This window comes from Vulpes lagopus, chromosome 7 (assembly GCF_018345385.1).
Source record: "Vulpes lagopus strain Blue_001 chromosome 7, ASM1834538v1, whole genome shotgun sequence".
Taxonomy (NCBI): domain Eukaryota; kingdom Metazoa; phylum Chordata; class Mammalia; order Carnivora; family Canidae; genus Vulpes; species Vulpes lagopus.
The window spans coordinates 5,869,607-5,887,096 of NC_054830.1; the positions used below are offsets into that span (position 1 = coordinate 5,869,607).

Here is a 17,490-nt window from a genome sequence, read left to right on the forward strand (position 1 = left end):
CTGGCACAGGACCTGGCCCTCAGTGGTCACGCAGAAAGGGGCTGTGCTGTTAACCAAGCTGTCAGGGGCAGCGTGGGCTCAAAAGAAGGGATCTAGCCACTCCTGTGGCAGCAGCAGGCTCTCCAGCCCAAGACCCGCCTTCCCTCTGCAGGCCTTGGGCTCGGCTTGGACTTTTTTCTGCTGCAGGAACAGTGTCCCTAGTTAGGGGGTGGGGGCACACAGACACCTGTGCCCAAGTCTTAAGCAAGGAGGACTGTGGTCAGACGTGGGGGTTAAAGAGTCTCTTGAGATGTTGTCGGGAAGGCAGACCCGGGGCAGGCAGAGTTTGGGGTCCCGGACTTGGAGAGAGGAAGCGGGCTGCCTATGGAAAGGGCTGTGGGCCAGGAGGTAGTGGATAGATTCGACATTTTGGTGCACGGGGAGACAAAGAGGTGAGCATGATGTCCAGGTCTGTGACTGGGTGGCTCAGTGACTGGCGGGGCTGCCCTGAGATGGGAACACGGGAGAAAAAGATGTTCGAGGATGATGCTTAAGTCCATTGGGACATGCTGAGGATGGGGATGGGGTTGGTGGGATTTGCAAGGAAAGTGTCCAGGGGGCAGGTAGGTTAGGAGTCAGGTCACGATTTTTTTTTTTTTTTATATTTTCACTTTCTTTTTTTTTTTTAATTTTTATTTATTTATGATAGTCAGAGAGAGAGAGAGAGAGAGAGAGAGAGAGAGAGGCAGAGACACAGGCAGAGGGAGAAGCAGGCTCCATGCACCGGGAGCCCGACGTGGGATTCGATCCCGGGTCTCCAGGATCGCGCCCTGGGCCAAAGGCAGGCGCTAAACCGCTGCGCCACCCAGGGATCTCCAGGTCACGATTTAAAGAGGCATGAGGGAGAGGCCAGTGGCGAGGGGCCCAGGGAAGTCAGAGGAGTGGATGGTTTCTCAGGATAGTGCGGATGGAGTGTGAGCACAGAGCTTTGGGTGAGGAGCTGAGCCCTGCCGGCTACGGCACTGATTGAGAACTTGAGAACTTGTCTTGTGCCAGGCTGTGGGAACATAGCTGTGACCAAGACATATCAAAGTCCTCACATTCTGATGAGAGACAACTAGGCAACTAGATAAAGAAGCAATATAGTTAATGTTAGATAATATTCCAAGCTAAGGAAAAATAAGGCAGCAGGAAATGTGGGAAGTGCCCAGGAGGGTGTGATGGGGCAGTCCCATGAGAAGATGATGTTCCAGTAAACAGGAGGAAGAGGTGAGGGAGGGAGCCATATGGGAATCTGGAGGGAGAGATTCTAGGCAGAGGGCACAGCCAATGCAAAGGCCCTGGGGGAAGGAGTGTACTATAACTTTAAGGACCAGGAGGAAGGCAGTGTGGTTGGAAAGAAGGGAGTGAGACACTAAGAGTCATACAAGTTGAAATAAAGGGGAAATATTTTCCAAAAGGCAAGCAGTCAACATCATTAGTCATGAGGGAAATAAAAAGCAAGGCAATAGGAGATATCCACCCAGCAGGATGGCCATAATAGTAACGAAGCAAAATAAAAGTGTTGGCAAGAGGGGCACCTGGGTGGCTCGGTCGGTTGAGCATCTGCTTTCAGCTCAGGTCATGATTCTGGGGTCCTGGGATCAAGCCCTGTGTCAGATTCTCTGCTCAGCAGGGGGAGCCTGCTGCTCCCTCTCCACCTGCTGCTCCCCCTTGCTCCCTCTCTCTCTCTCAAATAAATAAATAAATGAAAAACTTAAAAAAAAGTGTCAAGAATGTGGAGAATGTTGAGCATTGCTGGTGGGAATGTAAAGTGGTGCAGCCAATGTGGAAAACAGTCTGGTAGTTCCTCAAAAAATCAAACACACAGCCACTGTATGACTCAGTCATTCCACTCCTGGGTGTTTACCCAAAGGAACTGAAGTTGAAGGAAGATACACAGACCCATGTTCATAGCAGCATCATTCAGTCTCCAAAGTGTGGAAACGGCCCAAGGATCCATCAATGGCTGAATGGATAAACGAGATGCGGTAGGTCCATACAAGGGAATATTATGCAGCTGCAAAAAGAATGAAGTATTGATATAAGCTGCAATGTGGATGAATGTCAGAAACATGATGCTAGGGGCACCCAGGTGGCTCAGTGGTTGAGCATCTGCCTTTGACTCAGGTCGTGATCCTGGGGTCCTGGGATCAAGTCCTGCATCAGCTCCCCACAGGGAGCCTGGTTCTCCTTCTGCCTGTGTCTCTGCCAGTCTCTCTGTGTATCTCTCATGAATAAATAAATAAAATCTTAAAAAAAAAAAAAAGAAAAAGAAATGATGCTAAGCGAAAGAAGCCAGACACAAATGGTCACATATTGCAGTATCCCAGTTATATGAAATATCCAGAATAGGTAAACCCACAGAGACAAAGCAGATGGGGGTGGGGTAGGAAGGACTAGATTTACTGCTTGCCAGAGTTACAGGGTCTTCTCCAAGGACGATGAAAATGTTTTGAAGCTAGCAAGGGCTGATGTTCTTACCTGCAGGTGTCCTAAATGTCATTGCACTGTACATCTTAGAAAGGTGCCTCATACGTGAATTTTACGATTTGGAAGGAAAAAAAAAAAGGGAAAGGGTCATGTTAACTTCTTGAAAAATCTCACTTGCGGGGATCCCTGGGTGGTGCAGCGGTTTGGCGCCTGCCTTTGGCCCAGGGCGCGATCCTGGAGACCCGGGATTGAATCCCACATCGGGCTCCTGGTGCATGGAGCCTGCTTCTCCCTCTGCCTATGTCTCTGCCTCTCTCTCTCTCTGTGACTATCATAGATTTAAAAAAAAAAAAAAAAAATCTCACTTGACCTTTTAAACATTTTATTTATTTATTTGACAGAGAGCGCACCACTCACGGGCAGGGGGAAGCAGGAGTGGGAGAAGCAGACTTCCGGCTGAGCTGGGAGCAGGATGCCAGGCTCCATCGCAGGACCCCGGGATCATGACCTGAGCTGCAGGCAGGCGCTTAAAACCCACTGAGCCACCAGGCACCCGGCATCTGACTTTCGGATGAGATCATACATGCCTGTTGCACAAAGTTATACGAGATGCTGGTTGTTAACTACACTTACTGTAATCGTTGCACGGTATCTGTGAGTCAGACTTTTGTGCTATGCACCTGAAATCCATACAGGACGTACACATCAATTATCTCGCAATAAATCGGGGGCGGGGGGAGCTACAAACTGGTACAAAGGGACACCTGGGTGGCTCAGTGGTTGGGCGCCTGCCTTCGCTTGGGTCGTGGTCCCGGGGTCCTGGGATCGAGTCCTGCTTCTCCCTCTGCCTCGGTGTCTCATGAATGCATGAAAAAACAAAAACCTGGTACAAAGGTGAACAACTTAATATCCCTCTTCCCAGCCGCGCAGTTAGCTACCCTCTCCGGCGCAGCCCCAGTTACCGGGCTCTCGCCTATTCTAGAACGAGTCTAGGAGTTGCCTTAATTTTCCAAAAAGGCCTTGTACATGCTCACTAGAGCCGAGCAGACAGGTTGCTTGGTGCTTCCGCCCGGCCATTACTTTTGTGGGTGGACGGTTAACGCTGAAAAGGCGACCGGTGGCGGGGCCGAGGGCTGTCCGGGTGCCCAGGCCCGGGGAGCGCACACGCGGCTGCCACCCCGCTGCGAGCCGCCGCTGCGGGGACAAAGGGTCGCGACCGCGCCTGCGCACAGCTTTCCGGGGGGCGTGGCCTCGCCCCTCGCCCCGCCCCCCGGCGCTGCGCGCTGACGTCACGGCGGAGTTGCCATGGCGGCGCTGAGCGGCCTGGCGTCGGCGCTGGAGTCGTACAGGGGCCGGGACCGCCTGGTGAGGCTGGGGCGGAGCGCGGCCGGAGGTCCCCGCGCGGGGCCTGAGCTCGGAGCCGGGACGCGGCGGCCAGACAGGGCGGGTCGCCCAGGATCACCCCGCGCAGAGGCGCGCTCCCGGCTGGGCTCCGACCCTGTCCCCGAGCGGTGGACATAGGCTGTTTCTGGTCACCCTCCGGGGCTGGGTGTTGTCGATACCAACCGGATCCGCACGTTTGGACATTCGGGATCCGACCCGCCCACTGAAGACGGGCACGGGGCTGTCCCAGTCGGTGTGGCAGGGCTCCCCCATGGCTGCACATTGAGGTGGCGACCGGATCCCCCGTGACTGGGCACTTAGGTTGTTACAGTGCACCCTGGCTGGACGTTTACAGGCCGCCCGGATCGTGTCTGAACATTTAGGATCTGACCAGGCCGCTGTAGTGGGTCCCCGGGTTGTCCCTAGCGATCTTATACGGGGGGTCTAGGATTTTGTAGGCCCTTCCCGTTATGGCTGGAAGGCCCTTGAAGGCGGACTCTCAGCTTGTTCCTACATAAGCTGCTGTTTTCTAGGTTGGCATTTAGGTCGTGCCAGGAAATGTACCAGTGGTGGGCACTTAGGCTCCAGTCACCTCCCTTATGATTGGGCACTCTGGTGGTTTTTTTTTTTTTATAATCAGTTTTTTTTTTTAAGATTTTATTTATTTATTTATTCATGAAAGACACACACACAGAGAGGCAGAGACACAGGCAGAGGGAGAAGCAGGCTCCATGCAGGGAGCCTGATGTGGGATTCGATCCCGGGACTCCAGGATCACGCCCTGGGCCAAAGGCAGGCGCTAAACCGCTGAGCCACCCAGGGATCCCCCCCCCCCCTTTTTTTTAAAGATTTTATTTATTTATTCATGAGAGACACACACACAGAGAGGCAGAGACACAGGCAGAGGGAGAAGCAGGCTTCCTGCAGGGAGCCCAATGCAAGACTCAATCCCAGGACCCCGGGATTGAGACCTAAGCCAAAGGCAGACGGTCAACCACTGAGCCACTGGGGCATCCCTGGGCATTCAGGTTTTAATAAATTCCCAAGCTGTACATTTAAATTGCAGAGTTTCGCTATTACAGAGGGACCGAAAAGAAATTATAAGTTTATTCCCAAGCTGTACATTTAAATTGCAGAGTTTTGCTATTACAGAGGGACCGAAAAGAAATTATAAGTGAAAATCATATGTAAAACAACAGGAAGAAGCGATTTCTGGAAAGCAGATGAACTAAGGATGTGAGGGCGGTGAAGGTGACCCAGTTCCCAATGCCCCAAATCACCCGCTGGGTGGGTTCCTTCTCACTGAAGTAATTCAAGCAGGTTACCTTTTTTGCCCACTGGGCTGAGGCCTCATCACTTCTCCATTCCCCAGGCCAGCTACAGGCTTTGGTCCAGCTGCGTAGGTGCAAATATACACGTCCACCTCGTCCTCCTGCCTGCTGGGAAAAGGAGGACCCAGGAGGTGGGACATGGTTTCATTTTCTTGCCTCCAGCACATCTGTCTCCAAAGGCTGTGCCCCTCAGGGACAAAGGCCAGCACTCCTTTGGAGTCCCCACAGGGACTTTTGGACAATGAGGTCATGTTTCTCCATGTGTCCCACCTGCAAGTATCTCTTAAACTTTCAGATTTTGTTTTTTAAATTTATATATATTTTAATATTTTATTTATTCATGAGAGACACACAGAGAGAGGCAGAGACACAGGCAGAGGGAGAAGCAGGCTCCCTGCAGGGAACCCGATGTGGGACTCGATCCGGGGACCCTGGGATCATGACCTGAACCAAAGGCAGACGGTCAACTGCCGAGCCATCCAGGCGCCACTAAGCTTTCAGCGTTTATTGGAAGTTTGTTGATCTAGCCTGCACACCCCGTACCGCACTTGACCCCCAGGGGACCCATGAGCACGTGGGGGCCGACCCGGCACAGCCCAGGAGCTGGGCCCTGCTGACTGCCTCTGGTCTCCCGCAGATCCGAACGCTGGGCTACTGCTGCCAGCTGGTTGGTGGGGTCCTGGTGGAACATTGTCCAGCCCGGTCAGAAGTGGGGATGCGCCTGCTCACACTGTCCTCCCAGCTCAGCCACTGCAGGACTGTCCTGCGACTCTTTGACGACGTGGCCATGTTTATCTACACGAAGCAGTATGGCCTGGGGCCAGAGGTAATGGGGTACGGGGGGGCCGTAGAGAGGGCGGCGCAGGCTCGGGGCAACCAGCCTTTAACGGAGATGTCTAAAGGCAACTGTGTGGACAGATTTATTATTATTATTATTATTCTTTTTTAAGATTGGTTACTTATTTATTTATTTATTTATTTATTTATTTATTTATTTATGATAGAGGCAGAGACACAGGCAGGGGGAGAAGCAGGCTCCATGCAGGGAGCCCAATATGGGACTCGATCCAGGAACTCCAGGATCGCGCCCTGGGCCAAAGGCAGGCGCTAAATCCCTGAGCCACCCAGGGATCCCCCAGATTTATTATTTTTAAGAATTTTGCTTGCTTTTTGTGAGATGATCCGATGTGCTCCTTTGAATTTAAATGAACAATTAGCTGATGCGTTCACGCCTTCCAAGGACTGTATAATTAAAAAGTCTCCCTCCTTTCTGATCCCCTCACCCCGTTGTCCTCTCCAGAGGCAGCTACTCTTCTCAGCTTTCTGGGATCCCTTCACGCGCTCTACACGCACAGACAATCCCACGGTTCACATAAGTAGCTTTGTGCCACGGTCACTGTCCGGCTACTTGCTTTTTTCCTCCTGACCAAGCCCCGCTTGGAGGTCGCTCCATGTTAGTGCAAACCGAGCTCCTTCCTTCTTTGCGGCCACACAGTATAGATACTCTGCTCCATAGCTGGATGCGGCTTTATTTAGCTGATCCCCGCCAGCGGACGTGTAGATGCTGCTGTTCCGACAGCGCTGCAGCATTCCACAGGAATGCCAGTGGGTCTAGGGCCGTGCTCCTCCCCAGGGGCAGTCCTCCTCCCCGCCAGGGCCATTTCCCCAGGGGCTGGGCTCACAAGCTGCCCTGGGCCAGCCTGGCCAAGTGATGCCCCTCCCTCGGCTGCCCTGCGTGTCTCCCGATCCCTTCTATGAGCCACTCAGGTTCAAATGCACCCACCTCTCTTCCACTCCGGAGCCCATGGCCCAGTCACCTCAATCTCAAGTGCTTTCTGGACCTTCCTCCTGGTTTTGTGTGTGTGTGTGTGTGTGTGTGTGTGTTTAAGATTTTATTTATTCACGAGAGACACAGAAAGAGGCAGAGACACAGGCAGAGGGAGAAGCAGGCTCCTCTCAGGGAACCTGACTCGGGACTCGATCCCAGGACCCCGGGATCATGACCTGAGCCAAAGGCAGACAGACGCTCAACCAGTGAGCCAGCCAGGTGTCTCCTTCCTCCTGTTTTAACGCCCATCTCCTGCCCTCTTTGTTTAGGGCACTCTTCCTGTGTGTCTCCCAGAGGACCCCTCCCCGAACCAACATCTCTGGGTCCCTAGACAAGAGGCGGGGATCCTCTGCACTTTGTCTATCCCTTAGCCCGAACAAGAACTCCTTTTGTTGGGTCCAGTGTTTATGAGTCTGTGAGCATCTCCTCCTCCCCAGTAGGGCCTCGGCCTTGCTGCTTGTCTGGAGACATGGGTGGAATGAGGAAATGTGGGGGCGGGGGGTGGTGCTGCTGCGGGGAGGGCCCTGTTTTCATGGACAGTGAAATATGCCACCGCACCAGAAGGTCCCAGGCAGGATGGGGGAGCTGGCATGGGGTTCAGAGCCCAGAGGGAGGCAGCATCACAGCTGGCTCGTAGGAAGGAAGGGGCCTCAGGAAGGGGTTCCTGGGAAGATGAAGAGGAGGGGGAGGGGAATGGCAGGCAGCGAGGATGAGGAGGCTGAAGGCAGGGAAGTGAAGGGGGACACCCCCAGCTTGGAGGCCTCGAGGGAGTGGGGTCCTGAGGGCAGGGCACAGGAATGCAGCCTGGGCACCAGGCTCCTGCAGTCTCACCTGGCCCTGTCCCGCTGGATACAGGTGGTGGCTCAGAACTCAGCTTGGCTTTTGCTATTCGCAGGCCTGAGGCCTGTCCCCGTAGGAGGGGGCAGGTGGCAGGCTCCCCCAAGCACCTCAGTGTGGGGGCCGGTGCCTGTGTGCGGAGACGGCGACCCCTCTCTGGTTTGGGAGGTGCCCACTTCCTGGGAGCCCTGCCCTGTGGGGTCAGGGTGCTCTGCACGAGTCCTGAGCCAGGGAGCCTGGCCTGGAGACCCGAGCGCAGGACATGAAGGCCCTGATGCCGGGCCACCTGAGGGGTCCTACCTGGGAATCAGCTGGGGCCGGGGCGGACTCGGGACCTAGTGAGCCAGAGCCCCTTGGGGGGGTTGGGGGGCCTGCCGGGCGGGATGTTGCCCCGTGATGGCCATCTGGCTCGGTCTGGGTCCTGCAGGAGGAGGACAGCTTTGTCCGCTGCGTCTCCGTCCTGGGCAACGTGGCCGACCAGCTCTACTACCCCTGTGAGCACATCGCCTGGGCTGCTGATGCCAACATCCTCTGTGTGGACTCCGCCCGGTGGTGGACGCTGAGCACAGCCTTCTGGGGCCTGTCCCTGCTGCTGGGCATTGCCAGGTAAGTGGCCTGAACGCCTGCCAGGCCCAGGGGTCACTAAGACCTGGGCAGAGGGGCCGACAGGCTGGAGGCAGGTGGGTCTTTTCTTCTTCCCTTAGCCTCCTCTTGGGGCCACCCCCCACCCCCACGCGGCTGCTGTGACAGGTTCCCACACCCCCGGTGGCTTTAAACAGCTCCCACTGACTGGCTCACAGTTCCAGGGGTTGAAGTCCAGTGTGGAGTCAAAATCCAGGGGAGGGCTGTGCTGCTTTGGGAGCTCTAGGGGGGAACCTATTCCTGCCCTTTACTGCCTCTAGGCTTATATATATATTTTTAAGATTTTTATTTATTCATGAGACATAGAGACAGACAGAGAGAGAGAGAGAGAGAGAGAGAGAGAGAGAGAGGCAGAGACACAGGCAGAGGGAGAAGCAGGCTCCATGCAGGAAGCCCAACGTGGGACTCAACGCTGGGTCTCCAGGATCACGCCCTGAGCCCAAGGCAGACGCTCAACTGCTGAGCCACCCAGGGGACAGTTTCTAGAACTTTCAAATAATGCTTTCTTCCTGAACGTTTTCCTCTCTGTAAAATTTGCTGAGTGGGTGTGCTCGGAGTTCCCTGCCCAGAAAGCACAGGCCTCTCAGATCCCTGGAGGGAGGGAGCGGTGCCCAAGTTCACCGCCACTTGTCTCCAGGCCAGACACTGGTGTTTGGCAGCCCTGGTTTTCCCCAGCTACACTTGCCCTAATCACATTCTTATGGTTGATGGTCTGGGAGATGAACACACCCCAGAGTGGAAGATACAGACCACCTACAGTCCATCCCAGAGAACCCCGCTCTCCATACTCTGGTGATTGTTTCCAGCCTTCAGGCTCCTTGGTCTACGCGCCCCTCCTGGCCCCAGCCTTCCCCATGAGCTCGGGGACACCGGGCTGGCTCACGGCCTCTCCTCAGAGGGCTGGGGACCTCTGGCCCCATGGCACTTCCCGTTCTGTTTTAGAACAGCCTTGGTTTCATTTCTTTTTTCTTTTAAGATTTTATTTATTTATTCATGAGAGATGCAGAGAGAGAGAGGCAGAGACACAGGCAGAGGGAGAGGCAGGCTCCATGCAGGGAGCCCGACGTGGGACTCGATCCTGGGACTCCAGGATCACGCCCTGGGCTGAAGGCGGCGCTAAACCACTGAGCCACCAGGGGTGCCCTCATTTCTTTTTCTAAAGATTTTTTATTTTTAAGTAATCTTTACACCCAACGTGAGGCTCAAACTCACAACCCCGAGATCGAGATCGAGAGTTGTACACTCTACTGACTGAGCCGGCCAGGCGCCATGGTTCCATTAATTTTTTAAAATAAACTTTTTTTTAAAGATAATTTATTTATTTATTCATAGACACACACACACACACACACACACAGAGACAGAGAGAGAGAGAGAGAGAGAGAGAGAGAGAGAGAGAGGCAGAGACACAGGCAGAGGGAGAAGCAGGCGCAATGCAGGGAGCCTGACGTGGGACTCGATCCAGGATCTACCAGGATCACGCCCTAGGCTGCAGGCGGCGCTAAACTGCTGCGCCACCAGGGCTGCCCAAATAAACTGTTTTTAGAGTTTTCGGTTCACAGCACAACTGAACTGGAAGTAGAGTCTCTATAGCTTCCCACCCACCCCACGGCCCCTCCACTACCAGAATCCCCAGCAGTTGATGAACCTGCATCAATAAGTCAAGCACCCCAAGTCTGTGGATTGCTTTAGGATTCGTCTCCGTGTTGCATATCCTGTGGGCTTGGACAGAGGTCTAATGAGACAGATCCTCTGTCATGGTCTCACGGGGTAGTGGCAGTGCCACCAAACCGTCTGTGCTCTGCCTATTGCATTCATTTTTTAGAGCATGTGCTTTCCCTCATTTCTCTTTTTGGTGTGAGCAACTGGGGGGGTCCCGACCAGGTGTGTGTAAGACCCCAAGGCGCCTGAGAATCACCAGGGAGGTTGCCGAGATGCAGATGCCCAGGAGCCTAGAGGTGTGGATCCTGCTAGTCTGGGGACCCGGGGCCCAGGAATTGGCGTTTTGCCCCTGCCTGCCAGGAGGCTCTGAAGCAGATCTGCTTACCTCACTGCAGGTGCTGACTTGTGGCCCAGACTCTGGGGACAGGTCACCTGGGCAGGTACACATGCCTGGCTCCGATGTCAGGAGCACTGGATGCTTGGGGTACTGGGATGGAGCCTGGCTCGTCTGGCCCCCTGATTGGCGGGGAGCCTGCTTCTCCCTCTCCTTCTGCCCCCCCCCCCCCCCCCCCCCCCCGCCATGTGGACGTGCACGCCTGCGCAGGTTCTTTCAAATAAGTAAAATCTTTAAAAAAGCAGCACTGGATGCTTCCAGATATCGTGTGGACAGTCCAGGCAGGTCAGGGTGCAAAGTAGGAGTCCCCAGGAGCTTCTGAGGCACAGCCAGGGCTGGAGCTCTGGGAGGCGCGGGACTGTTGGAGCCACCCAGTGAGCTCAGCAAACTTTACAGGGAAACTGTGGCCCTGGTGGTGGGCGCCAGTGTCCCCTCAGGCTGGCCATGGGGCGCTCACCCCCACGCCCCCTCCCTGCTTTTCTTGCCTGTTGCAGGTCCCTGTGGCTGGTTCTGACGCTGAGACGGAGGCTGAGGAGCCCCGTGGTGGCCTTCACCAGGTAGGACCTCGGGGTAGCGCCCGGCAGAAAGGCTGGCTTCCTCGGACACGCTGGGGACGGTGTGGGTGTCCCTAGCCAGGGAGGGGCTTTGAGGCCTCACCAGTTATCAGCCTTGCCCCCTGGGGGCCACCAATGCTAGGTCACAGGGCCTTACTGCAGCTCCAGGGGCTGGCACAGATGGGGAAACTGAGGCCCTGTTGGCAGGAAGTGGCTGAGCCCACATGGCTGGGCCCCCAGCAGGGAGGATGATCAGGGTGGTTTCTTGAGGACTATGGTCACTGTCACTGTTTCATCCTGGGAGGGGATGTGGGACAAAGCCGTGCCCACCGGCCAGCCACCCCCCCAGCTCCCTGCCTGTTTCCAGGGGCTGGGGTGTGGGTTCGAGACTTCCCATGCCAGTCTGCACCCTGCTCTGCTCACACCCTGGGTTCCCTCTGGGGGGTGTGACAGGGACTCTGTCCCCGTGGCAGGGTCAGGGACGGCGGCCTCAGCCTCACCATTTCTCATTCATTGTGCTGTCGCCTCTTCCTGCCCGTTTGGGTGGCTGCCGTGTCCCCAGCCGTCTTCTCTTTGCTTCCACAGCCGGCTGCCCCGAAGCAAGCGGAGGGCCATGGAGGCCCAGGTCCGGTCAGAGGTGCTGGCTGTCCTGAGCAACCTGGCCGATCTGGCCAACGCCGTGCACTGGCTGCCTCGGGGCGTCCTGTGGGCCGGCCGCTTCCCCCCGTGGCTCGTGGGCCTCCTGGGCACCGTGTCCTCCCTCCTCAGCGTGTACCAGGCGGTCCAGGCCGGCGGCGGGGAGGCCGCCACCACCCCCTGACGCGGCCCGGGTGGGGTGTGGGTGCGGCCGGAGCCCCGCGAGAGGGCCCCTTCCCACCAAGCAGCGGCCACTCGGGTGGGGGGCTGGGTCTGGAGCGGAGGGAAATCAGTGCCGGGTGTGGGGACACGTAACCCAGAGAACGCTCGGGGCAGCCCTGGGCGCCAGGCCCGGGGTGGGTCCCCTGGGTGCTGAGGGCCAGGCCTTCCCAACTCGGTTGGGGCTCGGAGCGGGGCTTCTCTCAGGGCCAGAGTAGGGGTCCCCAGGCCTCAGGTGCGGAGAAGGTGCTGCGGGCCTCAGCAGCACCCCACCTACCCGCGTCTGCCTCAGGCGACCCCGAGCCAGGACGGCGTGCGCCAGGCGGGCCTTAGGCAAGTTGAATTGGTGACCGATTAAACAGGGTGCTGGTGCCAGACCAGGCGTGGGCGCGTACTTCTAAACTCACCGGCCCCCACCCGCTCTCCCCCTCGGCGGCGCCCCTGTGCCCTTTGATGGGGGTGCAGGTGGGGCCTGGGGGTGTGGTGGGCTGCCTGGAGACCGCACCTCCCCAGCCGGCCTTCTGGAACGTGCCGGGCCCAGTGGGTCCTCTGAGTCCCAGCACAGGCCGCTGGCCCGGGCAGGCTTCGGCCCGTCCCTCTGGGGCACATGGGGCCATGGGTGTACCTCCCACCGGGCTGCGCCTGTGTCTGGTCCTCTCGGGCGGCTGAAGCAGCTCCCGCTGGGCCACAGCGTGGAGCCAGGGCCAGCCTGAGGGTTCCAAGGGTTCCAAGGGTTCCAAGGTGGGGCCTGGCCACGAGGGCTCCCGGCTCCCACCTCACGGGGATCACGGCAGGAGGGGGTGGATTGGTTTTCCAGGCTGACACGTGTGTGGCCTCTGGTGGGTGTCGGCCGATGGTTGTCAGCCCACGCCTGCCCCTCGACGTGTCCTTGGACCCTCCACCTGAGTCCCAGCCAGAAAGCGGAGGGATCCCTTCCGTCCCGCAAGCACCGAGAGAGCCAACAAAAAACGGCAGTTTGCAGCGCCCAAGGCTCACGCGACACCCACTAGGTCTTGTTTTACGAGGAAGGGATGCGTGGGAAGAGCTGGGATGGGGGTCCACTCAGGGTTAGCACGGGACGTGTTAGACCCCTCACTTGCCCTGGCTGGGTCAGTCTCTCTGCTGCCCTCTTAAAAGGGGGGGATGTGCTTGCCCTGGCCCTTCGCAGAGGCCCCCTTCCCAGCACTCGGGACACCGGGAGATCAGGGTGGGGGTCGCAGCAGCACCTGCTTACCTGCCTGGAGACTCAGTGAGTTAATGCTTGTGAGGAGTGTGTTTGGGGGGGAAGCCACTTGAACACCTGCATAGGTAACAGGTCAGGTCACAGGCCCCCGTCCCTGTGGGCTTGGGCAGAGGCAGATGCCAGGGCTCAGCTTGTGTGGGGACACACCACTGGGCGGTGGAGAAGCCCCAGCCACAGTGTGGCCACACCCCTGCCCTGTGCCCTTCCCTGGGAGCTGGGCCTGAAAGGGCTCCCCCAGGCCCCAGGGAGCACAGGCTGCAGCATACTCGGCTCTTTGGGGAGCAGGGAGAGCCTCCAGGGTGGGGAGGACTTAGTAGCACGCCCACACCTCCGCCTCGTGTGGAGGGCTGCTGCTTCTGGGGTCCACGGCCACCCTGGCGTCACCACTGCCTCCGACTTCGAGTGTCTGGATGCAGTCACCGTCTGGAGCTTCCTGAGGGAACCACAGCAGGCTCATGGGCCGGGCTCCTGGCAGATCCGCTCACTCACGACAGGCCTGGGGTGCTTGTCTCGGCTGGCGCCCAGCAAGAACAGGGGCACCATGTGGTCCCCACCCCAGCTGTGGGGCCGGGACAGGTGATGGGCTCCCTGCCTGGCTACGATGAGGGGAGTGTGTGGGGCCCCGGGCACAGGGTCCAGGCCTCCCCAAGGTCCTCGTGCAGCAGAGGCTAAGGGGTGCCTCGCCCCGTGAGCCGAGCCACGGGGAGTCTCCACCGTATCCCACCCTTACAGCAGCTGAGGTTTGGGTAGATGATCCTAAAACAAAACCCCGGACCCCTAAGTGAACACTCCCATCGGCTCATCTTCGACATTTTTATTGCTGGAATCAGATCTTAAGTTCTAAGGCGGTTCTGAAAGACGCCGCGGCAAGGAAATGCTGCAATCATCGTAAAAATAATTGTCGGGTGGACTAAGATTATGGTCACAATTAAAGACGTGCACAGGTTCCACAGAAGTAGGATTATCTGCTCAACCACCAACCAAATATAATTGGGCTCTACTCAGGAGTGACCTCGCACGGGCGAGAGATGGGTCGACACGGCCGCGCTGCGGGGCCCCGAGTGGGACGCCCCCATTCCTGCCACATGGCCGAGCAGAAATTCCTCGGACTCGCAATCGTCTGGGGAATCGTGGCGTCTCGGAGGGTCAGACTGGAGCCCGCAGACAGGGGCGCGTGGCGGTGAAATCACCAGGCACGAGGGCCCAGGAATGTTCTCTTCACAATAGGACAGGAACTTAATGTCCACTTTGCTAAAGTGCTCGGATACGTGCCGGTACAAAAAACACTGATTCTAGACATGGCACAGATGAGCTCTGACGCATCATAGGACTGAGGGGGGACACCTCTCCTGGCTCCCCGAGGATGCGTGGATGCCGCAGCCCCCAGGACAGAGCGGAGGGCAGGGGAGGGGAGGGGCCGGGCTTGGGAAGCTTCCGAACTGCTTTCAGTTCCTTGTGGCCGATGCCCCCGCCCTGGCCCTGGTCAGCGAGGGCCCCCAGTCCTCCCACGGACGGGACGCTTTGGGATGGACCGGGCTCTGGGCTCAGCGGGGGAGCCTGGGGTGCAAAGGCTGGAGTATCCCCACTCCCCCGCCCCGCCCCAAGCTGGACTGCCTCCAGAGCTGAGGCGTGGATCTGACCCCTCGGCCGGCTCTAGACACCTGACACAGTCCCCAACACCCAGAGCTGTGCGGCTGCACCGGCGGCCCCTGGCCCTCCAGGGGACGCTGACAGTAAGCTAGCGTCGCTCACTGGACACGAGGCACCCACAGCCATCTGTCCATCGGAGGTCTCCAGGCCATCTGTGACCCCTCGGGCACCTCGCTCTTATCAGCCACAACGTGGTGGCTCCACTGCTCTGCTCCTCGTCCCAGCACCAGACCATCCGTGAGGGACACCTGCCCTGGGGACCTCCGCCCTGCAGCCCCAGGAAAACCAGCCCATCTCATGGGGGCTGAGGACCCTCTGCCTCAGGGTGGGACCCTCAGGTGCGTGCTGGCCCTGGCTAACGCTCTCGAACCCCACAGAATCATGCCAACGTGGTGAGGTGCCTTTGGAAAGCACCAAGTTTGGCAACAGCAGGTTTTACAAACCTCTGTCACAATAAAATGGGTTAGGGTCCGTCCCTTCCAGAACCCACAGAACCTGTCTACTGTGCCACTGGCCGTCCTCTTCATACGCCCCGCCCCATGGCCTCGTGTTCCCAGGCGGGTCGTGTGCCACCGCTTCTCTGAGCTCATGCCGTGGCCCTGAGGTTCAGGCGGACACAGGTGAGTCTGCTTTGGAAGCGGATTCTGCTGACACCACCCAGCCCCTTCTGGGGCCCTAATGACCTGCTCCTCAGACTGGGGTCTGGCTGGTCATCAGGCCACTTGCGGAGACACCACTGTCTGTCACTACCTTGGAAAACGGATGGAGTCCATCTCTCCCTACCCACACGGGTGCTACGACCAGACACAGCTCCTTGGGTTAGCTCTGGTTCAACCTTCCATTAAAAACTTTTGTTTTTGTGTTAAAAAAAAAAAAGAGGCTTAGAAAGTTACCCAGGCACCACTGCTAATCCTACAGAAAGAGCCTCGAGACGACGGGCCAGCCCTGGCCCTGGCCTTGGCCCCAGCCAGGCGGTCGGTGGTGGCGGTTTGCTCGGGAAGAGAGGGACGACTGGGCTGTGCCCAGAGAGTAGGACAGGGAGGGGTCTGTCCTTTGAGCCACACCCCTCTAGAAGAAGATGACGTCTTCCTTGCTGCTTTCTTCCTTGCTGAGCGGGGTGGTGGGCAGTGGCAAGGGGGAGGGGGGCACAGCTGGCCCCCCCCAGGCTTGAGGGAGCAGCCCTCGGCGGGGACGTCGGGCGGGGCTGGGCAGCAGGGGTCTGGAAGAGAGAGAGAGTGTGGTTGTCAGCAGCCGCCGGGCACCACAGGGGCCCTGCTGCCCGGGGGGCTGCGCTCACCTGGGGGGGCCACGCTGCTGTGGCTGCTGAGCAGGACGGGGCTCAGTGAGCGGCGGTTCCGAGACGCGTTCTCGTCCTTGCCCATGAGCTTGCTGAGAAGCAGCTGCTGCTTCAGGTCAAACGAGGCTGAGGGAGGGAGGGCCCGGCCTGGGGTGGCTGCTCTTGTTCGGGGTGCATGAGCAGCTCCCACTTTGGCCAGGGGCCTCCCCCCGCCACCCCTTGACACTTCCCACAAGCACCCATGCCAGGGGACACACCCACTCAGATGTGATGCCCCAGAGACGATGACACCAGACCAGAGCCTCCCCCGCCCGCCCCCCCGCCCCTGATCCTCGAGTCCTGGCGGTCCTGGGACACAAGCCCAGCTCCTCAGGGAACATTCCAGGGCTGGCTCCCCTCACCCAAAGCCCGCATCCTGGCAGCATGTGAGGAAGCCCTCTCACCGCAGGGTGCTCTACGCAAGGGCCTCAGTGTCCCCTCTGTGGACCGAGGACATGGTAGAGACCTGGGTGCTAGAATCGGCACGGGGGGCGAGGTCAATGGGGAGCGTTACTGGTTGCCTCGGCTGTCCCTAAGGGATCCAGGCTGTTCTTTCTGGACTGCCAAGATGTTCCCTCGCCCCCAATCCCCGTTTGGGAGCCAAGGAAGGAACAAGACCTGGAATCTGACTTTTTAATTTTCCTTCTTGCATGAGAGCCGTCCACATGGGGAGAGGCCTGGCCTCTGTCACGGAGTCCAGCGTCCCCAGCCGTGCCTCCCAGTTTCCTCCTGTCACCCCTTCCAGAGGGTGGCCCTGCGGTCCCATTTTGGTTTCCTCACAGAAAGCCGCTTTGGTTTCACAAACTGCCCATGAGGCCCAGTGAGTCCAGGGCCGTAGGGACTGGCTGGCGGACACCTGAGGCTCCCCACCTCGGGCAGGGTGCTCACCTGAGCTGTCTGAGCGCTGGGAGCCCCTGCTCTTGCCGCCCTTGTCCTTGCCGCCCTTGGTGGACGCCGCCAGCTTGGTGGGGATCTGCTGCTGCACGGCCGCCTGCCTCTGGATCTGGTTGGTGGTGCTGAGCAGCTGGATGGGCACGTCGCTCTTGGCTGGCCGGCTCTCTGTCGGGGCGCTGTCCCGGCGGGCCACCTCGGGGCGCTCCGTGAACTCGGGGCCCGAGCCGGACAGCAGCACACTCACCCGGGGTCCTGGCACCTTGGCGAGGGTGGTGGGCCCTTCCAGCCCTTCCCCGTTGAAGCTGGGAGTGTGGCTTGGGGGTTGGGCCTGGAAGAGCAACAGGTGACACATCCCTTGAAGTCACTGTCCTCCAATCTGCACGGTGCCCAGCACCACCCCCCCACTACCTCGCCCCCCTCCTCTCTCTGG

The 17,490-nt window shown here is 58.3% G+C and overlaps 2 protein-coding genes across 3 annotated transcripts in view; one reads left to right on the top strand and one right to left on the bottom strand.

Annotated features, from left to right (window-relative positions):
- The first annotated feature begins 3,701 nt into the window (after positions 1-3,701).
- On the top strand, positions 3,702-12,314 carry PEX11G (peroxisomal biogenesis factor 11 gamma). Of its 2 annotated transcripts, none has more exons than XM_041760604.1 (5): positions 3,702-3,816; positions 5,803-5,991; positions 8,258-8,436; positions 11,023-11,085; positions 11,668-12,314. In XM_041760604.1, exons 1-5 carry the CDS (start codon positions 3,757-3,759, stop codon positions 11,900-11,902), a joined length of 726 nt encoding a protein of 241 aa, XP_041616538.1. In that variant the 5' UTR covers positions 3,702-3,756; the 3' UTR covers positions 11,903-12,314. The 2 variants fall into 2 exon arrangements, with proteins under 2 accessions (XP_041616538.1, XP_041616539.1); XM_041760605.1 differs by lacking the exon at positions 3,702-3,816 and adding an exon at positions 5,124-5,296.
- Positions 12,315-15,715: 3,401 nt separating this feature from the next.
- The window catches only part of ARHGEF18 (Rho/Rac guanine nucleotide exchange factor 18), a 65,416-nt gene continuing 63,641 nt past the window's right edge, over positions 15,716-17,490 (bottom strand). The window contains 4 exon segments of the mRNA XM_041760596.1: positions 15,716-15,978; positions 15,981-16,049; positions 16,128-16,253; positions 17,055-17,388. Coding sequence (XP_041616530.1) covers positions 15,899-15,978; positions 15,981-16,049; positions 16,128-16,253; positions 17,055-17,388 — 609 coding nt within the window. The 3' untranslated portion in view covers positions 15,716-15,898.